The sequence below is a fragment of the Mobula birostris genome, chromosome 23, assembly GCF_030028105.1.
Source record: "Mobula birostris isolate sMobBir1 chromosome 23, sMobBir1.hap1, whole genome shotgun sequence".
Lineage (NCBI taxonomy): Eukaryota > Metazoa > Chordata > Chondrichthyes > Myliobatiformes > Myliobatidae > Mobula > Mobula birostris.
Genome location: NC_092392.1, coordinates 56,954,399 through 56,978,231, shown reverse-complemented (window position 1 = coordinate 56,978,231; position 23,833 = coordinate 56,954,399). Strand labels below are relative to the sequence as shown.

Below are 23,833 nucleotides of genomic sequence, written 5' to 3'. Positions count from 1 at the left end.
TGTCTAATGAAGTACACACAGCAAAAGGCTTATCATTCACAGTTTACACTGGCACTGAGGATGAACAAGCTGTGAAGTGCATGTGCCCTGTTCTGTGTCTGTGAGTTTAGCTAGCACACACATTTGCTGTGAATTTTTACTCAGAGTCAGAATCAGGTTTATTATCACTGACATATGTTGTGAAAATTGTAGTTTTGTGGCAGCAGTACAGTGCAAGACATAAAAGATTACTATACGTTACAAAAAGAAATACAGTGGACTCGTTAATTGGGACACATCGGGACCAATACATTCTGGCTTAATTAAGCAGCTGCCCCATTTAGCTGAAGTTTCATGGAAGTAGTTAAAAGGATATAAAAAAGACAAACTACCATTTGACTGAGTAACAAGTTATTTATTTAAATGAAATACAGAACAAATTAGAACACTATCAGTACTACTACTACAATACCATAAAGCTGTGTACTAGTTCCGAATAGGTATCAATGGAGGAATTCATCCCGTGTATGCAACCGTGTTCTTTTGATTGACTGTAAACGAACAAAATCAGCACAGACACTTCATGTAGCTAATGGACTTCCTTCATACAATGCTATTGACAATCGCATCCTCCAAATCTTCACTTTCATTATAAAATTCAAAATGATTGTTGATAACTTCAGATCCTTCATATTTCCTAACTTGTTGTATTAGTGAAATCATTTCATTTTTACTCCTGGCTGTTTATGGCATCTCCAAGCCTCAATGCTTGAAACTGCAGTGAGCAAAACGGTTCTGAATTGTCTTACTGCTTATTTCTCACCAACTATCAGTGACCAAAATCACTTCTTTTTGAACACAAGCACACACAACTGACCATATTTAAAACTGCTCACTCTAAGCATGGGGTAATGTTTAACGGCCACACAAGTGCCAGGGTCTGATGCTGGTTAGAAGCTGCCCCAATTAAGCGGCTTAGAGTTCCAAATAAATGAAGGGAACCAGGACTATTTTCTCAATTAGATTTAGTTCTTTAAGAGTTGTCCTGAATAAGGACTTCCCTGATTAACCTAGTTAACACATAATCGATATTCATTCGGAACGGCCGCGCGTGCTGCGTCGCGCCGCCATCTTCTCCTCCCTCCTGCTAGAGGAACTCAGCGGGTCGGGCAGCATTGATGGAGGGAAATGGCCAGAGAGTGTTTCAGATTGAGACCCTTCATCTGGACTGAACGAAGGAGGAGAGATAGCCAGTGCAACAGGGTGGAGAGAAGGAGTGGAACGAGAACTAGGGGGAGAAAGGTGGATCCAGGTAAAGGGGTGGGGGTGGAGTGATGCACAGGTGAAGAGGAGGAGAGTGAGAAATGTGCCAGAAGCTGGGAGGTGATAGGAGGAAGTGACAAAGGACTGAAGATGATAGGAAAAGAAGATGGAGCATGGAATGGAGATGGGGAAGGCAGGGAGAGCAGAAGGGAAGAGTGGGGGTGAGGAGAGGAGCCAGTGAGAGGAGGTTGCCAGATGGGGTGGATGCAGGAGGGGACAGAGACAGGGTGATGTGAGTGTCGATCAGGAGGAGAGAGAAAAGGACAGCGCAGGGGCAGTTTACCAGAGGTTAAAGGATTCAGGTGAACTAATAAACTTCTAGTAAACTGGCCCCACCCCTTCCCTTTTCGTGTTTGTGCTGTCAGGTTGTAGACTCCCCAGGCGGATTATGAGGTGTTGCTACTCTAGTTTGTGTTTGTCTCCAGCCTGACTTTGGAGAAGACTAAGGACAGGCAGGTCGGTGTGGGATTGGGGAGGAGATTTCACATGGCTAGCAGCCATGAGTATATGTTCATGGTTTTCTGTTGCTGTAGGCCACCCACCTCAAAGTTTGACATGTTTTGTATTCAGAGATTCTTTTCTGCACACCACTGATGTAACACATGGTTATTTGATATACTCTTACCTTCCTGTCAACCTGAACTCAGTCTGGCCATTTTCCTCTGCCCTCTCTCATTAGCAAGGTGTTTTCTCCCTCAGATCTACTGCTCACTGGGTGTTTTTTTTGTTTTTTGCACCAATCTCCATAAACTCTAGAGACTGTTGTGCATGAAAATCCCAGGAGACAAGCAGTTTCAGAGGTCAAAGCACCCCATTTGGCACCAATAATAACTTCACGGTCAACGTCACTTAGATCGCATTTCTTCCCATTCTGATGTTTGGTCTGAACAATCGAACCTCTTGACAATGTCTGCATGCTTTTATGCATTGAATTGCTGCCACATGATTGACTGATTAAATATTTCCATTATCGAGCAGGTGTACTGAATAGAGTGCCCACTGAATATGTGTTTATGCAGTTTTGTCACTTGTTCTGCTGGCATCACATTCACTATTTCATCCTTTTCCAGAGAGTACAGTAATTCATCAGTTCTCAGAACTGTGCCCAGCACAGTGCTCAAACCCAACTGTCCTGTCATGAGATAGAGTGGAAGGAATCCTTCCCCGAGTCTCAAGCAGACCGCTCCTGGCCTGGATCATTTTGACTCGGAGAATGCACAGTCTCAGAGTTCTTGGGGTATCAATATTGAGCAAGACATTGACGTACATGCTTTTTGAAAAATCTGCCAAAAACAAGGAATGCTTGCCGTGCTTTTAAAACATGTGTTTGTCTGGTCTTGTTTAGGTATGAAAAGGAACAGAAGCAGAACCAGGAACTTCAAACAGCTATCCAGCAGCTGAGATGTAAACTTGACTTGCAACAGGAAAATCATTGCCAAGTCAGTAACTTAGAATCTTTGTGAAAGTAAGGTCTACTATTTGAATTGTGGCTTTGGTGACCTTGGATGTGTTCAATCTCTCCACATAATGAGGGATTGTTTTCTTCTGCACCACCAGTCCAGCTTCAGTTATACTACGAGATCACAATATTTTGCAGGTGAAATTGTGCTGCTTGCAGAATTGGATCAGGTGCTTTTGGCTGGGGTCTGCATTAACAGGTTTCATCTTTTCCAGGCATCAGACATACAACTCATAATGTACCCAGTTTACTCAGTGCAAGTTTTCTTCCAAACCATCAGAGGTTGCTATTCCAATGTTCCAACTATGACTGTGGTGGAACAGTCTCTCCCTCTCCCCCTCTTGCCTCTCTCCCCCTCCCCCTCTCTCCCCTTCCCCCTCTCTCCCCTTCCCCCTCTCACCCCTCCCCCTCTCTCCCCTTCCCCCTCTCTCCCCTCCCCCTCTCTCCCCTCCCCCTCTCTCCCCTCCCCGTCTCTCCCCCTCCCCTTCTCTCCCCCTCCCCTTCTCTCCCCCTCCCCTTCTCTCCCCTTCCCCTTCTCTCCTCTCCCCCTCTCTCCCCCTCCCTCTCTCTCCCCTCCCCGCTCCCTCCTCCCCCTCTCTCCCCTTCCCCCTCTCTCCCCTTCCCCCTCTCTCCCCTTCCCCCTCTCTCCCCTTCCCCCTCTCTCCCCTTCCCCCCTCTCCCCTTCCTCCCTCTCTCTTTCTCTCTCCTCAATGCTGAAACACAAACAACAATTCAATATATCATTTGATCCAACTTTGTTAGAAATAATTCTCAAGTTCAACTACGTTCTCATCTTGGGCAAAGAACAGGTTTAATTGTACAAAGTTAACTCACACTGATGACGCAGCAGCTGGCATTGCTCCATACCCAGAAAACACTCAGAGCTCAGGCAGTATCTGTGGAGAGAGATACAGGGAAAATATTTTATATCCATGAGAAAATTGGCATTGCAGAGAGGGAGAAGGGGATGGGAGTACAGAGTGAGAAGTGCCTGTAACAGGGTGGAGACCAAAGTTTTTGAATGGCCCAAATGTCGTCAATGAAAGAGCCATGATGGCTTGTTTATCAAATCTGATCTGTCTGGAGGAGTAGATAGAGTGATGTAAATGAGGGCACTGGCAGGGAAGAAATTATCTGAAGCTGTGAGATGCAGATCATTGTAGTTCTTGGAAATCTAATATGAAAGAGAATACTCTGCAGAAGAGTTAGCATCAGAGGAGAGAACAATAAATGACTAACATTACATTTGCATGAACTTCCATCAGAATTGCCTAATTCTGTCAGAAATTGGAGATACTGGTTATCTGAGATGATTGAATTCAGCATAGAGGCTGCAGAATGGCCAGATGGAAGAGGACATTCTGTCCCTCAAGCTTGTGTTGGGCTTTGGTAGAACAATGTGAGAGGCCCCAAAGACAGAGGTCAGAGTGGGAGTGGGACGAACGGTAAGGTGACAGGTAACTGGAAGCTCAGGATCACCCACTGTGAGCTGAATGGGAACCTTCTAGAAAGCACGCAGTCAATGTGCCTCTGAATTCTGCGATGTACCGGGAGCACACTGTGGGAACCGCACGCAGTTTCCTAAATGGGACAAAGTGCAGATGATTCTTTGTCCTGCCTAAAAGGGATGTTAGGGGCCCTGAATGGTGGGAAAAGAGGTAAAAGCAGAGGTGTTGCATGGGAAGATGCCAAAAGAGGTATGTGGAGGCTGAAAAGGGAGACGTAGGGTGGTTGGAGAAATTTCACTAAAGGTCATGGAGGATGACCTACCAAGGGGAAAGATTTAAGAGGTACCTGAGAGTAAGCTTACAAACAGAGGGTGGTGGCTATACGGAGCCAACTGCCAGAGGAAGTGGTTAAGGCACGTACAATTACAATGATTAAAAAATGGTTGGACGGGTTCATATGGCAGATAGGAAGGGTTTAGGGATATGAGCCAAATGCAGGCAAGTGAAACTAGCCAAAGATTAAAGTAAATTTATTATCAAGTCAAGTCAAGTCACTTTTTATTGTCATTTCGACCATAACTGCTGGTACAGTACACAGTAAAAATGAGACAACATTTTTCGGGTCCGTGGTGCTACATGAACAATACAAAAACGACACTGAACTGTCGTAAAACAACACAAAAATTACACTAGACTACAGACCTGCCCAGGACTGCATAAAGTGCACAAAACAGTGCAGGCCATATATACATATATCAAAGTACATAGATGTTGCCATATACAACCCAGAGATTTATTTTCTTATGGGCATTCGCAGTAAATACAGAGAAACAAACAAACAATAAAAAAAGAATATTAATAAATAAATAAGCAAGATACATTGAGAACATGAGTTGTAGAGTTCTTGAAAATGAGTCCATAGGTTTTGGTAACAGTCAATGTTGGGTTGAGTGAAGTTATCTCCTCTGGTTCGGGAGCCTGATGGTTGAGGGGTAATATCTGTTCCTGAACCTGGTGTTGTGGGACTTAAGGCTCCTGTACCTCCTTCCTGATGGCAGCAGCAAGAACAGAGCAAAGTCTGGATGGCGGGTGCCTTGATGATGTGTGTTGTTTTCCTGTGACAATGCTCTATGCAGATGTACTCAACTGTAGGGAAGGCGTTACTCGTGATGGACTGGACTGTATCCATTACTTTTGTAGGCTTTTCCATTCAAGTGCATTGATGCTTCCATATCAGGCCATGATACAACCAGTCAATATACTCTCTACCACACATTTGTAGAAATTTGTCAGAGTTTTAGATAACATGTTGAAATTTTTGTAAACTTCTAAGAAAGTAGAGGTTTGCCATGCTTTCTTTGTAATAACACTCACGTGCGAGTCCCTGGGCAGGTCCTCCAAAATAACAAGACTGAGGAATTTAAAGTATCTGACCTTCTCTATCTCTGATCCCCTGATGAGGACTGGCTCATGGACCTCCGGTTGCCTTTTCCTGAAGTCAATAATCAGCTCCTTGTTCTTGCTGACATTGAATGAAAGGTTATTGTTGTGGCACCACTCTGTGCTGATGGCACTTGTGGTAATTGTTGTTGCCAGTCCGAACTGACTGGTGTTTGCAAGTGAGGAAATTGAGGATCCATTGAGGTTTAAGTCTTGGAACTTATTGATCAGTTCTGAAGGGATGATAGTACTGAATGCTCAGCTGTAGTCAATGAGGAGCATCCTGATGTATGCATCTTCTCTGTCCATATATTCCAGGGTTGAGTGAGAAGCCAATGAAAAGGCATCTGCTGTTGACAGATTGTTAGGCAGATTGGAGTGGATCCAAGTTGTTCCTCGGGCAGGAGTTGATGTATTTCATCACTAACCTCTCAAAGCACTTCATCACAGTGGATGTAAGTGTTGATGGTCTTTGAGGCAAGTTACCACTTTCTTCTTCGGCATTGGTTTAATTGAACCCTGCTTGAAACACAAACTGCCAAAGGGAGAGGTTAAAGATATCAGTGAACACTCTGGCCAGTTGAATAGCACAGGTCTTTAGTATTCAGCCAGATATCCTGTTTGGGCTGGGTGTTTTCTGTGGGTTCATACTCAAGTTACAAGGATTACACTGTAGCGATGTGCTACACACAGAGCTAGAAATCACGACACGCAGTTGGTAAGTCGCACTCGAGACTCGTTTATTCAAACTTCGCGGCACTGGCTTTTAAGCAGTTCCCTTCCAGCCCTCTCCAAGCGGAAATGATGTCAGAGGTGCATTACAAAAGTCTCTCCCCGCGCGCGGGCTATTTTGTGAGCCGGTTCGCTTGTTAGAAAGTGGGTCACCACATAACCCCCCCACCCAGAACCGGCGATACACCCCCAATGTCCACAGTCTGGATCAGTCCCTGTTTGGGCGGTCTGCCTCTGCGCCATGGTGCCTGAACCTCGACCGGCTGCGCCAAGTCCACGTGGGCCGGTTTGAGTCGGTCCACCGTGAAAACCTCCTCTTTCCCCCCAATGTCCAGAACGTATGTGGACCCGTTGTTACTGATCACTTTGAACAGCCCCTTGTACGAATACAAACTTACAGTTCTGCAGGTCTTTGGGTACACAGGTCGGGATCTGTCCGTGCTGTGAAGTCGGTACGAGGGCCAGGTTGCTGAGCCTTTTGCGTAGTCTGTCCAGGACTGCTGCGGGTTCTTCCTCTTGCCCCCTTGAGGCTGCTGTGAACTCTCCTGGGATGACCAGGGGTGTGCCGTACACCAGCTCGACCGACGAGGTGTGCAGATCCTCTTTGGGTGCTGTGCGGATTCCAAGCAGGACCCAGGGAAGCTCGTCCACCCAGTTAGGCCCTTTCAGGTGGGCCATGAGAGCCGACTTTAAGTGACAGTGGAAGTGTTCCAATAGTCCATTTGACTGTGGGTGGTAGGCAGTTGTGTGGTGTAGCTGTGTTCCCAACAGGCTGGAGGTGAACTGGGCGCCTCTGTCGGAGGTAATGTTGGCTGGTACCCCGAAGCGTGCTACCCAGGTTGCAATCAGTGCTCGGGCGCAGGATTTGGAGGTGGTGTCGTTGAGCGGGACCACCTCTGGCCATCTGGTGAACCGGTCTATCATAGTTAGGAGGTACCGCGCTCCTCGCGACACTGGCAGGGGCCCCACGATATCCACATGAATGTGGTCGAACCTTCAGCGGGTGGGTTCGAACTGCTGCAGCGGAGCCTTGGTGTGCCGCTGCACCTTGGCCGTTTGGCACTGCATGCACGTTTTGGCCCATTCGCTGACCTGTTTACGAAGTCCATGCCACATGAACCTGTTGGAGACCAGCCGGATGGTTGCCCTGATGGAGGGGTGCGCCAAGCCATGTATGGAGTCGAAAGCTCACCACCGCCAGCCTGCCGGGACGATGGCGAGATTGGCCGGTAGCCACGTCACACAGGAGGGTCATCTCACCTGGGCCTACGAGGAAGTTTTGCAGCTGCAAACCCGAGATTGCGGTCCTGTACCTGGGCATCTTGTCGTCTGCCTGCTGCGCCTCCACCAGTGCTGCATAGTCCACCCCCTGGGACAGGGCCTGGATAGCTGGTCTGGAGACTGCGTCTGCCATGATGTTGTCCTTTCCCGAGACATGCTGGATGTTCGTCGTGGACTCGGAGATGCAGGACAGATGTCGCTGCTGGCGGGCCGACCAGGGATCGGACACCTTCGTGAACGTGAAGGTCAATGGTTTGTGGTCCGTGAACGCGGTGAACGGCCTGCCTTCTAAGAAGTACCTGAAATGCCGGATTGCCAGGTATAGTGCCAATAGCTCCTGGTGGAAAGCACTGTATTTGAGTTCAGGTGGTCGTAGGTGTTTGCTGAAGAACGCCAGGGGTTGCCAGTGACCCTCGATGAGTTGTTCCAGCACCCCACCGACTGCTGTGTTGGATGTGTCCACTGTGAGGGCGGTTGGAACGTCTGTTCTGGGGTGCACCAGCATCGTGGCATCTGCCAAGGCTTCCCTGGCTTTAACGAAAGCGGCCGCACCTCTTCGTCCCAAGTAATCTCCTTGCCTTTACCCGATATCAGGGTGAGCAAAGGGCGCATGATACGGGCTGCTGAGGGGAGGAAGCGGTGATAGAAGTTCACCATACCAATGAACTCCTGCTGGCCTTTGACTGTGTTGGGCTGGGCGAACCGGCGGATCGCGTCTACCTTGGCGGGCAGAGGTATTGCCCCGTCTTTGGTAATCCTGTGGCCCAGGAAGTCGATGGTATCGAGTCCGAACTGACATTTGGCCCTCTTGATAGTGAGGCGGAAATCACTCAGGTGGGAGTAGAGCTGGCGGAGGTGGGACAGATGCCCCTGACGACTACTGCTGGCTATGAGGATGTCGTCCAAATAGATGAATGCAAAGTCCAGGCCGCGTCCCACCGCGTCCATTAGCCGCTGGAACGTCTGTGCGGCATTCTTCAGGCCGAACGGCATTCGGAGGAATTCGAACAGGCTGAACGGGGTGATGAGTGCTGTTTTGGGGATATCTTCAGGGTGTACCAGGATTTGATGGTACCCCCGGTTGAGGTCTACTTTGGAAAAGATGCTTGCCCCATGCAGGTTTGCTGCAAAGTCCTGTATGTGCGGCACGGGGTAGCGGTCTGGAGTTGTAGCCTCGTTCAGTCTGCGGTAGTCGCCACATGGTCTCCAGCCCCCGGCTGCTTTGTGCACCATGTGCAAGGGGGAGGCCCATGGGCTGTCGGACTGCCGTACAATCCCCAATTCCTCCATCCTCTTGAACTCCTCCTTCGCCAGGCGGAGCTTGTCCGGGGGGAGCCTTCGTGCGCGGGCATGGAGGGGTGGTCCCTGGGTTGGAATGTGGTGCTGTACTCCGTGTCTGGGCATGGCTACCGTGAACTGCGGTGCCAGAAACAATGGAAAGTCCGCCAGGATTCTGGTGAATTTGTTGTCGGACAGCGTGATGGGGTCCAGTGTGGGGCTGGCAACTTGACTTCACCCACGGAGAACATCTGGAAAGTCTTGGCATGGACCAGTCTTTTCCCTTGCAAGTTGACCAACAGGCTGTGGGCTCGCAAGAAGTCCGCCCCCAAGAGTGGTTGGGCCACGGCGGCCAGTGTGAAGTCCCACGTGAATCGGCCGGCGCCGAACTGTAGCTGCACTGTGCGGGTGCCGTAGGTCCGTATCGTGCTGCCGTTTGCGGCCCTCAGGGTGGGTCCCGGCTCCCTTTTGTGGGTGTCGTACCCCGTCGGGGGTAAGACGCTGACCTCTGCTCCGGTGTCGACCAAGAAGCGGCGTCCAGACTGTTTGTCCCAGATGTACAGGAGGCTGTCCTGGTGGCCAGCTGCCGTAGCCATTAGCGGTGGCTGGCCCTGGAGTTTCCTGGGAACTTGCAGGGTGGGTGACAATGGCGGGCTTCTGTGCCCCACTGCTGGTGGTAGAAACACCACTGTTCATTGGCCTCCTCACTCCTTCCTTTGGGTTGAAGAAGAGTCGATCATCTTTGGTCCAAATCCCGTTTGGACTGTCGGGGTCACCAATGTAGCGATGTTACTAGAAATAACGACACACAGTCTGTAAGTCGCACTCAAGACTCGTTCGTTCAAACTTCGCGGCACTGGCTTTTAAGCAGTTCCCCTCCAGCCCTGTCTGGGCGGAAGTGACATCAGAGGTGCATTACAAAAGTCTCTCCCCGCGCGCGGGCTATTTTGTGAGCCGGTTCGCTTGTGTAGAAAGCGGGTCACCACAACACCTTAGTAATAATGACCAAATAGGCACAAACAGAATCTCTATTTACTGACAAGTATGTTTATTGTCTCAACTAACAAGCATGTGAATTTACACAACTGAATATCTGTGTGCAGACCTGCTAAGTTTCCCTGACCTTCCAAGAACAGTCAAAGAAGGGAAAAGATGATACCTGGTAAAAGGAATCTATGCTGGCTAGGCTTTCCTCGGGGTCCTGATCAAATCTCCATGTGTCTGATGTAGGGTCCTTCACATTTGCGATGGTTGGTCTCCAAAGAATTGTGGCTGCTTCTGGTCCCAAAATCTTCATTCTTATCAGATCAGCCTATGATGTATCAATTTCATTGGCTCAAGGTCATCTGACTGATCTGTTCCAGATTCCCATTGGGTTTGCTCAGTACTACAAGCAGTACTGTTCTTGGCCTTCAATTTTGGGCTTTAGGTGACTTCTTTTGTGCTACTCACCTTTCACTTGTTCAAATCCATCAAGCCAGGTCACCCTGGGCCAAGATTGACAAGATTACTTCTGCAAACCTGCCATTTTACACAATCAACAGCTTCTTATCTGAGAATGGTCTCAGGTTTAGCAGATCATTATCAGAAACTCCTTGTATCTATATTCAATTGATATAATTAAGTTATCCCAGTGCAAGAATCAGTCCATCAATCAGTTCACAAAATGGTGGCTGCAACAAGTCACACAAAATAGCCACCTCTATTGACATGTCTATCCACGGCCTCCTCTATTGTCAAGATGAAGCCACACCCAGGTTGGAGGAACACCACCTTATATTCCGTCTGGGTAGCCTCCAACCTGATGGCATGAACATCGACTTCTCAAACTTCCATTAATGCCCCACCTCCCCCTCGCACCCCATCCATTATTTATTTATTTATTATTATTAGTTTTTTTTCTCTCTCTCCTTTTTCTCCCTCTGTCCCTCTCACTATACTCCTTGCCCATCCTCTGGAATTCCCCCCCCCCCCTTTCTTTCTCCCTAGGCCTCCCATCCCATGATCCTGTCATATCCCTTTTGCCAATCAACTGTCCAGCTCTAAGCTCCATCCCTCCCCTTCCTGTCTTCTCCTATCATTTCAGATCTCCCCCTCCCTCTTTCAAGTCTCTTACTATCTCTTCTTTCAGTTAGTCCTGACGAAGGGTCTCCGCCCGAAATGTCGACTGTACCTCTTCCCATAGATGCTGCCTGGCCTGCTGCGTTCACCAGCAATTTTTATGTGTGTTGCTTGAAATTCCAGCATCTGCAGATTTCCTCGTAGTTGCACCTCTATTCATGTTCACTGATAGCAGTTCTTTTTGGCCAGCATCTCTCTCCTTTTGATCCAAAGATACTTATCTTAGGATAATTATCCTCCTCTCATTCTGCTGACTTGTCTACAAGACTGCCATGATCCCCAATAGGTGTGCTACTCACATTATGTAAAGGTAAAGAAACACTTATTTTCTGAATTCACACTCTTTTCATACCGTCAATTGTCTCTTCTGCTTTATAAGAGCAACGTCCTTTAATTTTTGCATAATTTCAGCCTTCTACTTTCAAAGTTGAAATACATTAAACGTTGCAATTACCAATGTACTTAAAATTAGTATCACAGCAGAATGTGATACTAATCTTACTCACGGATGTATTTGGGCATTTGATCTCCAATTCCAAAACTTACTCCAAAAATCTGAAACACTCAATACTTTGTTTGCCTTATCAGCATATGTTTTAATTACTTTAATGTCTTTAGTCCATTGATGGATTATCTGTCTCCCTTGCCCCCACCACAACTCGTATCCAGTCTACAGGTCAAAGTTCAAAGTAAACTTGTTATCAAAGTACATATATGTCACCATATACAACCCTGAGATTCATTTTGGAATCAGCAACAACCTGGTAACAAAATAGTCCCACAAATACTGATCCATATCAGTGTACCACTGTAACATTCTGCCAATATTCTAAGTTTGCCTGTTCTGATCTTTCTTGTTCTATTTTAGTTTTCTGTCGACATTCTATCCAATCCTCAGTTAAACAGCCAATAGCTACTGGCTTCTGTAATCATTTAAGTTCCTTGCCTGACAATTTCCCTTGAGCAATCTTCCCCAGCCCTTTTCCCTTCACTGCAAGTGTGGCTAGCATACTCTCGGTATTGTGGCCATCTCCCCAATACATATTTCTGGAAAATCCCCTCCAATAAAAACGGTCTAAATCCTCCGGACTTGCAGAATTCCCTGAATTCTTCATCCTGGGTCAGTGATAACCTATTACCCAGCCCCAGACTCTCTGTACCTCACTAGCATAGTCCAGCTCGAGTCACTCACTGACTCAGTGGAAGGATATATCCTCGAGCCCCCAAAAGGGACGCCAGTTCTGTTACATGGATTACCACTTGGCAATGTGATCAGTTTGGCTCACGTCACTCTTAGTAATGTGATCAGTCAGCTAACAAGCTGAATACCTATATATGTATCTACTAAGTTTCCCTGACTCTCCACAAGCAGTCAAAGAAGGGAAAAGGTAATGCCTGGGAAAAGGAGCCTAAGCTGGCCAGGTATTCCTTGTGGTCCCGATCTAATCTCTACATATCCGATATGGACTCCTCTTCTGGGTGGTGGGGTAGAGATATGTTTCTACCAATGGAGATGTAGGACACTCCTTCCCTCCACTAGTCTGCAGGTTACCCTTGCGCAAAGTGTAGCACCTGCTTAGCACCCTACCCCACCCCACCGCCCCAATCAGGGTCACATGAAGCCACAGGAACAGGGAGATGGTCGTACGAGCAGTTGGTGCATATCACAAGTCCTGGTTATGCGACCACTGACGCCAGGCAGACAATCTCTGAAGAGTATTGATAATGGCTGGGGTCACCCATCTTGTAAAGACACTGCCCAGAAGAAGACAATAGCAAACAACTTCTGTCGAATGATTTGCCAAGAACAATCATGGTCATGGAAAACCACGGCTGTTTATGTCATACAACACGGCACATAGTGAATGAGCAGTCCTGTTCACTGATTGTAGTTCTTTCTGGCCAACACTTCTAAAGGAAGCTGAACTCATGAAAGCATCCAGTAGGCACCCTGGTTGGCAGGGATGAGTTTGACCAAACGGCCTGTTTCTGTGTTGTGTGAATGCAGATGCAAACGTGGAGGAAGGTGCAGGCAAAGAAAATATTATTCTTACTGGGACTCAGAAGGGAGGGAGTGAGTGCAGAACTCAGGGACATTGAGCAGATGCATTTGGGAACCTGGCAGAAGAGAATCCAGCGTTAGGGAAAAAAAGATGATACCTCAGGTGCACTAATGTGGAATATCCTGTTATTTAAGTGGGTAGTGCAGAATTGGAGAAACTGAGACAGTGAACAGAGTCCTCGGGGGAAGCAGGGTGGCGTGAGATATGATCAAGGTAGTTTGAGGAGGGGCATGGACTTGTAATGGGTTTTGGTCACTAACCTGTCCCCTGAGATGGAGATAGAGAAGTCAAGAAAGGCAAGGGAAGTGTCGGGTGTGGACCCACATGAAGAGGAGAACAGAGTGAACATACTAACAACATATTTCACTCCTGTACTGGTCTATGTTCGGTATTCTTTGTATGAGTACAGTACAGAAAATGAGATGAAGGAGAGCCTTGGAGCAGGACTGAAATCAGAGCAGTTCAAAGTCAATGTCAAATTTGATTTTATTGCCACATGCAGAAGTGTAATGAAAACTTACTTGCAACAGTTTCATGGGCACATAACATCAGATAAGCAGTATGCACAGGAAAAACATAAACATATACACAATTTTTACAAGAACACAAATTGGAACAAAAAAGATTGAAGTTGTAATAGTGTTGCTAAGGTCCAGTGATTAGGGTTGTGCAAGTAGGTTCAAGAACTGAATGGTTGAAGGGAAGTAGCTGTTCATGAAATGGTGGTGTGGGACTTTAGGCTTCTGTATGTCCTACCTGATACAGTGCTTTGAAAAAGTATTCAGTCCTCACAACAATTTTCACATTTTATTGTCTCATTTTCTAAATTTAAAATATATTGAAGTTGGATTTTTGAGCTATTCCACAAAACATTGTGCTTCATGGCAAATCAAAAAAAAAAATTCCAAAACTTGTCAACAATTTACTAAAAATTAAAAAAAAAACAAAATTGTGAGGTCGAAGAAGTATTCATCCCCTTTGTAATTACTACACTATCTTTCCTTGGGTGCAATATATGTATTACCTTACCAACTCACCCGATTTGTTGATGTAGAAAATTGGAGGATCACCTGTTTTCAAAGAATTCATAAAAATAAATACCCCCTCTCTCTGTTAGGTTCAGCAACGTGGTAGATTTTCAACAGACTAAACGAAAATGAAGACAAAAGAGCATTCAAGACAAGTCAGGGAAATGATCATAGAGAAGCACAAATCTGGGGATAGGTACAAGACCATTTCAAAGGCACTGAACACACCTTGGAGCTCAGTGCAATTCACCATAAAAAAGTGGAAAAAATAGGAAACCACAGCCGCACCGGGTCAGGTTCTAAACTTAATCACTGGAGAAGAATGGTACTTGTAAGAGAGGCTGCTGTGATTGCAGCAGTCACTCTGAGCGAGCTGCAGAAGTCAGTGGCTGCAATTGGAGATGAATTTCATGGCTCCACAATCTCTAAGGCCTTGCACAAAAAGGCTATTTATGGCAAAGTGGCAAGGAAGAAGACCTGGCTAAAAAAAATATATTTCCCTGCCCATAAAGACCTCACAAAACGTCACTTAGAAGATACTATAAAGATGTGGAGGTAGGTCTGGTGGTCAAATGAGACTAAAGTGAAACTTCTTTGTCTCAACACTAAGCTGGTACGTGTGGCATATCTATAATGCTGCATATCAGCCAGGTAGCACCATCCCTACGGTAAAGTATGATGGAGGCAGCATCATGATATGGGGATGCTTTTCAGCAGCAGGGACTGCAGATCTGGCCAGGATTGCTGGGAAGATGGACACTGCTCAATACAGAGAGATCCTGGATAAAAACCTGCTAGCCTCTGCCAAAAAACTTAAACTGTGGAAGAAGTTCATCTTTCACAGGACAATGACCCAGCAACAGTGTCAGTGCAACCACGGAGAAGAACAGACTGAAAGAGTGAGGCTGCCTGTGAAAGTGTTGCTTGTAAATCATGGGGAGTTAGAAGTGGGATGTGTAGGGCTGGTGTCCGTGAGGCTGGGAGAATAAAGTCCTGAGGAAAGGAGGTCAATTGGAGGTAAAAGGCTGTTCCTCATTGCTGGGGTTATGGTTCGTTGAGAGGTACAAAGGTGCTTCTGAGAGCTGGCACACAGGTGCTCTTGAGCTGCCTACAAGGCAGGAGCCAGTTCCCTAAGTCATAACAGCATGCCTTTAACAGCAAGTTTAACGACAATGTAGACATTGGCCCTCAGTGAAGCTGCAAGTTTAGAGGGAAGAGAGGTTGAAGCATAGGTGATGAAGGAACTGGGATGGTCAGTGTCTCACCTGCAGTTAGTGATGAACAGATTTAGAGTGGATAAGAGGTCAAAGGGAGAGGTCCTAGTGGACCAGACACCCTAGACACAAGAGTAAGGGTCTACTGTGTGGGGTGTGTACAAGAAAAGTGTGCAGAGACAAAATCAGAGTCAGATTTATTATTACTGACATGTATATTTGTTGTTTTGTGGCAGACATAACAATTACCATCAGTTACGATAGCTAGCTAAATAGTGGAAGAGATGAATAGTGAGGTAATGTTCATGGACCATTCAGAAATCTGATGGCAAAGGGGAAGTAGCGGTATGTGAAACATTACCTGTGCATCTTCAGGCTCCTCTACCTCCTTCCCGATGGCAGTACTGAGAATAGAGCACGTCCCAGATGGTGAGTGTCCTTAATGATGGATGCCTCGTTCTTGAGGCAACACCTTTCAAAGGTGTCCTCAATGGTGGGTAGGCTTGTGCCTGTGATGGAGCTGACTGAGCCTACAGATACGTGCAACCCCTTTCGATGCCGTGCATTGCAGTCTTCATACCAGACAGTGATGCAACCAGTCAGAATGCTGTCCACCATATATCTGTAGAAATTTGCGAGAGTCTGTGGTGATGTACCAAATCTTCTCAATGAAGTAGAGCCACTGGCACGCCTTCTTCACGATTCCATCGATGTGTTGGGCCCAGGATAGATCCTCTGAGATGTCTGCACTTGGGAACTTGAAGTAGCTCACCCTTTCCATCACTAACCCCTCAAAGAGAATTGGTTTGTGTACTTCCGAGTTCTGTCGTGTCCGGCTTGGACTACGTTGAGATGAAGATGTGTGGGATGGACTCAAACATGTGCCACGGACTGATTGTTTAGGAATAGAGAAGGGAGAATCAGGAGGGATAGGAATACAAGGCAGGGCCTGGGATGGGGAGAAGAGATGGACTGGGAGGAAGGTGAAGTGGAAAAAAACCCTGAAAGAGTTGTGGAATTCAAGATTATGATCTTTGATGCCTGAAAGGCAGGAAACATCTTTTACTGAAGCACCAAATGTTGTAAAGGGTGATTTGGAACAGCGGACCAGGACACTTTGGAGATTGGGTGAGAAGATTCTGTTGTAGAGGGAGATCAAGAGTATGCCTTGTGTAAATACGTGTCATTAGGAGTGGACCTCAGGATTCAAAAAGAGCAGTGATTCACAAAATACTGAGCAGCTTGTGATCCTGAGTGGACGTGAACTGCGGAAGGAGCAATTTGAATTAGAATTTACATGGAATAACTCGGTGTCGGAGTTGTGTGGTACGGAGATGTGGCTATGGAGATGAGTTAAGCATTCGACCGAGACAGAAAGTGGTCAGTACCATTCATCAACGTAATGTTTCCTGAGGGAACAATTGAATGTGGCATATATCCTGACTTCAGCTGCTACAGGAACACTCCTGGGAATGTGCCAGGAAAGAATCTTGTGATTGCTAACTCAATAAAATACACTTAGAAAAGTACACCGTGCTCACCAGCTTTGACTTCTAACAAGATGAGAGGCCAATAATTGTGTCTTGTGGGAATGCAGTGTAGTGTGGTGATAAAATATTATTGAACATCAATATGGAAGTGAAGATTTGACGTGCAATTCCCTAGAACCTTTGTGAGCCTGTGCAGAACTAAGGTAGAAATAGTACCCTTTTTACAGCCTATCCAATTGTACTTTTCATTGACACCAGCAGAAAGGACTTGTATGTACATAAGTAGTGTCTTGAGACATTACAAAATACCATACAGTATAACCAATTTCTGCCAGGAGAAGGGCTGGATGTTGGGTCATTTTCGACATTTTAGAGTTTTGATAAGGACATGGATACGAGGGGTATGGAGGGCTGAGGTCTGGGTGCAGGTCAATGGGACAAGGCAGAATAATAGCTCAGCATGGACAGGATGGTGAGAGTGGCCTGTTTCTGTGCTGTAGGCCATAAGATATAGGAGCAGAATTAGGCCACTTGGCCCATGGAGTCTGCTCCGCCATTTCATCATGGTTAATTCAATTTTCCTCTCGAATCCAACCTCCTGCCTTCCCTCCAATATCACTTCATGCCCTGACCAATCAAGGCTTTATCAACCTTTGCCTTATATACACATAAAGATTTGGTCTCCACAGCTGCCTGTGGCAACAAATTCCACATACTCACTACTCTCTGGCTAAAGAAATTCCTCTTCATCTCCGTTCTAAAAGCACACGCCTCCATTCTGAGGGTGTGTTCTCTAGTCTTAGACACTCCTGCCATAGGAAAGATCCTTTCCATATCCACTATATCAATGTTTCACCATTCGATAGGTACAGCATCAATGAGGTCACCCCTTATTCTTCTGAGTTCTAGTAAATACAGGCCCAAAGCCATCAAATGCTGCTCATATGTCACATTGGTGGGGCATTGGGAGCAAGGGGGGACCCAAATGCAAGACACATCTTGTGAGGTTAATTAAATTGAGTTTATTGTTTGATACCAGGAGAGCAAAGCAGAAGCAGGAATAGTGAACTGGACAAGGACTCAGGACTACGACTAGGCTGGGACTAGGGGTCTGGGCTAGGACTCGGAATTGGATCCCAGAACTAGCGGTGACATGAAGAGGACACGATATGGAATCTGAGCCAGAGACTGGGCAAGGACCCAGTACCTGGGTTGTGCCCCAGACTCGGACCCCAGAACCAGGCATGGACATGACATGGGCTAGGGAGAGGAGGAACATGGAAAAACAGAACCTTGGTCTCGGGAGAGCAGGTACATGGAACCATGGACACATACACAGAACACAGAGTCGGGACGCCTCCTTGGGTACGGGACATAGGGCCGGGACTCACACACAGAACAGAGAGCCGGGATCCCTCCTTGGGTACAGGACATAGGGCCGGGACTCATGACCCCCCACGGGGCAACAGCAAGACGGCCTGACTTACCCCACAGAGGCGAGGACAAGACAAGACAAAACATGACCCCCCCATGGGGCAACGGTAAGACGGCCTGACTTACCCCACGGAGGTGAGAACAAGACAAAACCAACACGAAAGAACACCAGACAGTACCTATCTAGCTCCGGCGATAGAACTAGACCAAGGTGCAGGCGAGTGCTGCAGACGAGGGCTAGAGGCGAGAGGGGCAGAGAAAGGATTCAGACGGGGGGGGGGTAGGACAGCAATCACAGACCGCCAGGGCCAGGACTTGACTCGGAACTTGGATGCCACCAGGGCCAGGACTTGACTCGGAACTTGGATGCCACCAGGGATGGGACTTGACTCGGTACTTGGATGCCGCCAGGGCCAGGACTTGACTCGGTACTTGGATGCCGCCAGGGCCAGGACTTGACTCGGAACTTGGATGCCGCCAGGGCCAGGACTTGACTTGGGACTTGGATGTCCTCGGAGCCAGGACTTGACTTGGAGTCTCCGGGTAGTGGCGAGCTCTCAACTCGGCCCGGAAACAGTAGACAGCAGTTCTTGATTCCCTCCGGCTGGTTAACTGACGGACCCCCCTCGGTGAGGAAACTTCGCAGGCTCGCTTCGGCGAGGTAACTGGACAGGGTTGCTCCGGTGAGGAAAGGCGAATTACCGGCACTCGCTTCAGGCGGAGACTAGGCTTGCTCCGGCTAGGTGACATTGGCACACCATACCTTGGTGACTTTGCAGACGCTCTCGCCCGAACAGCTGAAAGCCGGAGACTATAAACTACCGGTTCGGTTGAGAGTAAATTGCCTCTAATCACCAAAGCTGAGGGACACGGAAAAACAGGGAACCAAAGGGAAGTAGGGAGTCAACGGTCCAGGTCATAACATAAACAAAGTAAATTTAAAGAGACCCCGATCCGGACCATGATATCATATGGCAAGCCATTCAATCCTGGAATCATTTTTGTGAACCTCCTTTGACCCCTCTCCAATTTCAGCACATAGTGTAGTCCTCTATCACTCATAACAGACAGAGCAGACAAGCAATGTTCCCTCTAAGGTGTGTGCCATTAGTGCACAAAGTGCGCACGATAAGCTGCCATCCTTTACCTCGTTGACAAGTTAATTATATTTCATGATCATACACAATCATATTTCCTTTTCCAGTTTTTGATGCAGGTGGTGTTGACAATAACCATATAACCATATAACAATTACAGCACGGAAACAGGCCATCTCGGCCCTTCTAGTCCGTGCCGAACTCTTACTCTTACCTGGTCCCACCGACCTGCACTCAGCTCATAACCCGCCATTCCTTTCCTGTCCATATATCTAACCAATTTAACTTTAAACAACAACATCGAACCTGCCTCAACCACTTCTGCTGGAAGCTCATTCCACACAGCTACCACTCTCTGAGTAAAGAAGTTACCCCTAAACTTTTGCCCTTTAACTCTCAACTCATGTCCTCTTGTTTGAATCTCCCCATTCTCAATGAAAAAAGCCTATCCATGTCAACTCTATCAATCCCCCTCATAATTTTAAACACCTCTATCAAGTCCCCCCTCAACCTTCTACGCTGCAAAGAATAAAGACTTAACTTGTTCAACCTTTCTCTGTAACTTAGGAGATGGAACACAGGCAACATTTTAGTAAATCTCCTCTGTACTCTCTCAATTTTATTGACATCTTTCCTATAATTCGGTGACCAGAATTGTACACAATACTCCAAATTTGGCCTTACCAATGCCTTGTACAATTTCAACATTACATCCCAACTCCTATACTCAATGCTCTGATTAATAAAGGCCAGCATACCAAAAGCCTTCCACATGAGATTCCACCTTCAGGGAACTATGCACCATTATTATTAAAATGTAGCACCTCACATTTTTCAGCATTAAACTCCATCTGCCTTCTTTCAGCCCACTCTTCTAACTGGCCTAAATCTCTCTGCAAGCTTTGAAAATCTACTTCATTATCCACAACGCCACCTATCTTAGTATCATCTACATACTTAATAATCCAATTTACCACTCCATCATCCAGGTCATTAATATATATGACAAACAACATTGGACCCAGTACAGATCCCTGAGGCACACCACTAGTCACCGACCTCCAATCTGACACACAGTTATCCACCACTACAATGTGGAGTTTGCGATGATTTGTCTGCAGAGTTTCGAAATGGCTTATTTATACTGTTTTTATTGAAGACATTGTTGATTCACTATGTCAAATTCCAAAGAAGCAAAGGGAGCAAACCGCAAAGGAAGTGCTAGTTCATTTAAAGTGGAGTGGCTTAATGAAACAGTAGAAACTGCTACATCGAAAGCTCAGGAACATGCAGCTGTGAGATATATTTATGTACAATACAGAAACTGGTGTTACCTGTGTGTATTGTCACCATGCAAAAGTTGCTGGAGAATTCCCAAGTGGGAAAAAGTGGAGTGATATTTGGAAACTTGACTTTATAAAGCAAATCACATATGCAAAAGCTCTGGTGAGAAAATCCTTCATTACCCACTATAGGCCTGTTATGTATGTTTTGTGAGAGTGCTGATGAACAAGAGCCAAAATGATCAAACCCAGAGGAGATCAATGTCCTTATTGACAATTATTTTATTTCTTTCATACAATGAACAACAAACTCTCCCTAGTAGTTTATTATCCTTAGAATAGCTCCAGGTTTACCTCCACTTAAAAATTCAGTGTGCATATGTTGTCGTCGCTGGGCAAAAAATTGCACAGCTTAAGGTTTCTACATACACAAATTAGAGGGAACATTGCGGATGAGGATGGCAAATTTCTCCCCCAAACAACCAGCTGCTTTTTTTTAAAAATATCACAACATCAGTTTTGCTCTCATCATTACCTAGAATGGGTAGTTTTGGCTTAATTCCAGATCATTAAAGTAAATTCAAATTCGTCAGAGAACATAATGTTACTTGAATTCAGATTTAGTGGACCAGTCCAATTAAGACCATGGCACCTTAACAGTTCAGCATTCCTCCAGTGCTGCTCCAGAGGGTCAGACTGAATGCCATGGAACTTGGACCTTTGATCTGATTATGAATGAAAGAGTGAGACAGGACACCTGATTGTGAATGAAGGAGTGAGACAGGACACCTGATTGTAAATGAAGGAGTGAGACAGGACACCTGATTATGAATGAAAGAGTGAGACAGGACACCTGATTGTGAATGAAGGAGTGAGACAGGACAACTGATTGTGAATGAAGGAGTGAGGCAGGACACCTGATTGTGAATGAAGGAGTGAGACAGGACACCTGATTGTGAATGAAGGAGTGAGACAGGACACCTGATTGTGAATGAAGGAGTGAGACAGGACACCTGATTGTGAATGAAAGAGTGAGACAGGACACCTGATTGTTGTGAATGAAGGAGTGAGACAGGACACCTGATTGTGAATGAAGGAGTGAGACAGGACACCTGATTGTGAATGAAGGACAGAGACAGGACACCGGGCTGAGTGGTGCTGCAACAACAACAACAGTACCAAAGGCCTGTGCGGATCAATTGGCTGGAGTGTTCACTGAGTTCTCACTTCAGCAGTCTGAATTTCCCATCTGTTTCAAGAAGGCTTCAATTATACCAGCGCCTAAGAAGAATATGGTGACCTGCCTCAATGACTATCGTCCATAGCACTAACATCCATAGTGATGAAGTGTTTTGAGAGTTTGGTAATGAAACATATCAACTCCTGCTTATGAAGACACTCAGATTTGCTCCAATTTGAACTTCGAATCTCATGCTCAGTGTCAATAAAATAAAGGGATTATTGTTGACTTCATGAAGGGAAAGCAAGGTGAAAGTTGCCAGTGTGTATTTGGAGATCAGCGGTGGAGAGAGTCTCATACCTAAAATTCATGGGCATTAGCATATTGGATGATCTTTCCTGGGCCCAGTACAATAGAGGGAATCATAGGGAAAGCATGCCAGAGCATGTACCTTCGAAGGTTAGATGTTCAGCTTGTCACCATTTTTGACAACCTTCTACAGGTGTACTGTTGAATGTATCTTGATTGGTTGCATCTTGGTCTAGTACATGCGCAGGAACATAAAAAGCTGCAGACAGCAGTGGATTCAGACCAATACATCACAGCACATCCCTCCCCACCATCAGTAGTATCTACAGGAAGTGCTGTTTCAGGAAGGCAACATCCATCATCAAAGATCCCCACCGTCAAGGCCATGCCGTCTTTTCACTGCTAGCATTGGACAGGATGTACGGCAGCCCGAAGTCCCATACCACCCAGTTCAAGGACAGCTACTTCCTCTTAGCTATACAGGTCCTGAACTGACTGGCACCATTCTAATCACTAATCAATAGTATAGCAACGCTATTATTGCTCTGATCACTTTGCCCTAAAATGGACTTAGTTTAGCTGCCGGGGGTTGTGTGTTCGGAGAGTTGCACCTTTTTGGTGCCGACTTTCTGGGCGCAGAGCTCAGAAAAAGCGACACAACAGACGTTCAGCATCGTAAACCAGCAAGTTGTTTGTTATGTCTCTCCTCTCGCTGTGAAACAGGGACATCTCTTTCTCCCTTATTAGGGAGAGAGAGGGAGCCTGTGGTATGCCGAATTACCAGGTGAATGAGTAGTTTTTGGGACACAGCAAGTCTGTGTCTTTATTGATTACATGCTTGAGTGCTCGGTGGAGGGTGCTGATGCTGTTATGCTGGTGGGGGCAGGAGTGGGGTGGTTGCCTTGCTGCTGCCTGTGCACGGGAGGGGGACCTGGGGGGGGGGTCTTTGGGGTTCTAACGTTTCTACTGTCATTCATTCTTTGGGGCATTACTCTGTTTTCGTGGATGTTTGCGAAGAAAGAGAATTTCAAGATGTACAGTATATTGTATACATTTCTCTGACATTAAATGTACCTATTGAAACTTTTGGGTGTACCTTATGGATTTTGGGCTGCTGATCATAAGAATCATCATGAAATTTCCCTATCACATTCCATTTTTTTTGAAATTGCCTATACTTTTTATTTCAATTCATAGTTCAAGTCAATTAAGATGTTGCCCACAATGTAAGCTGAAAAGTTTTCTGTCTTGTCCAGCAGGGCAGATGCTGCATGGGAGGGCAGGTTTTCGAGAGGCTATAAAGGCATCAGACACACACTGTTCTATGCATTGTGTTTACATGCATATCGGTTTGCGATCACGTTGATGCACATGCTCTCCACGTATAGCACATTGTGTGTACTCATTGTAATAAAATAATTGTATTTTCAGGAGTATTTGTGATAGCAAAATGTCTGCCAATGTTCCAGCAGCTGTGATACTTCCTGTTATATTTGTGGTGAGTATCCACTGAAATCTCAAAGATGGAGCACGTCTCCTCTTATTAAGAAAGCCTATGAGCTCTGCTTTGGGTGTGAAATTGGTGGCCTAGACAAAGCCTCACATTTGTTGCACGACATGGGCTGTTGATCTTAGAGTCTGGCTCAGAGGCACTCGGAAGTCAATGTCGTTCGC

The 23,833-nt window shown here is 46.3% G+C and overlaps 1 protein-coding gene across 1 annotated transcript in view; it reads left to right on the top strand.

The window, feature by feature from the left end:
• The window catches only part of LOC140186956 (uncharacterized), a 194,278-nt gene that overhangs the window by 35,560 nt on the left and 134,885 nt on the right, over positions 1–23,833 (top strand). The window contains exon 5 of the mRNA XM_072241814.1: positions 2,648–2,741. Coding sequence (XP_072097915.1) covers positions 2,648–2,741 — 94 coding nt within the window. The remainder of the gene's footprint in view (positions 1–2,647; positions 2,742–23,833) is intronic.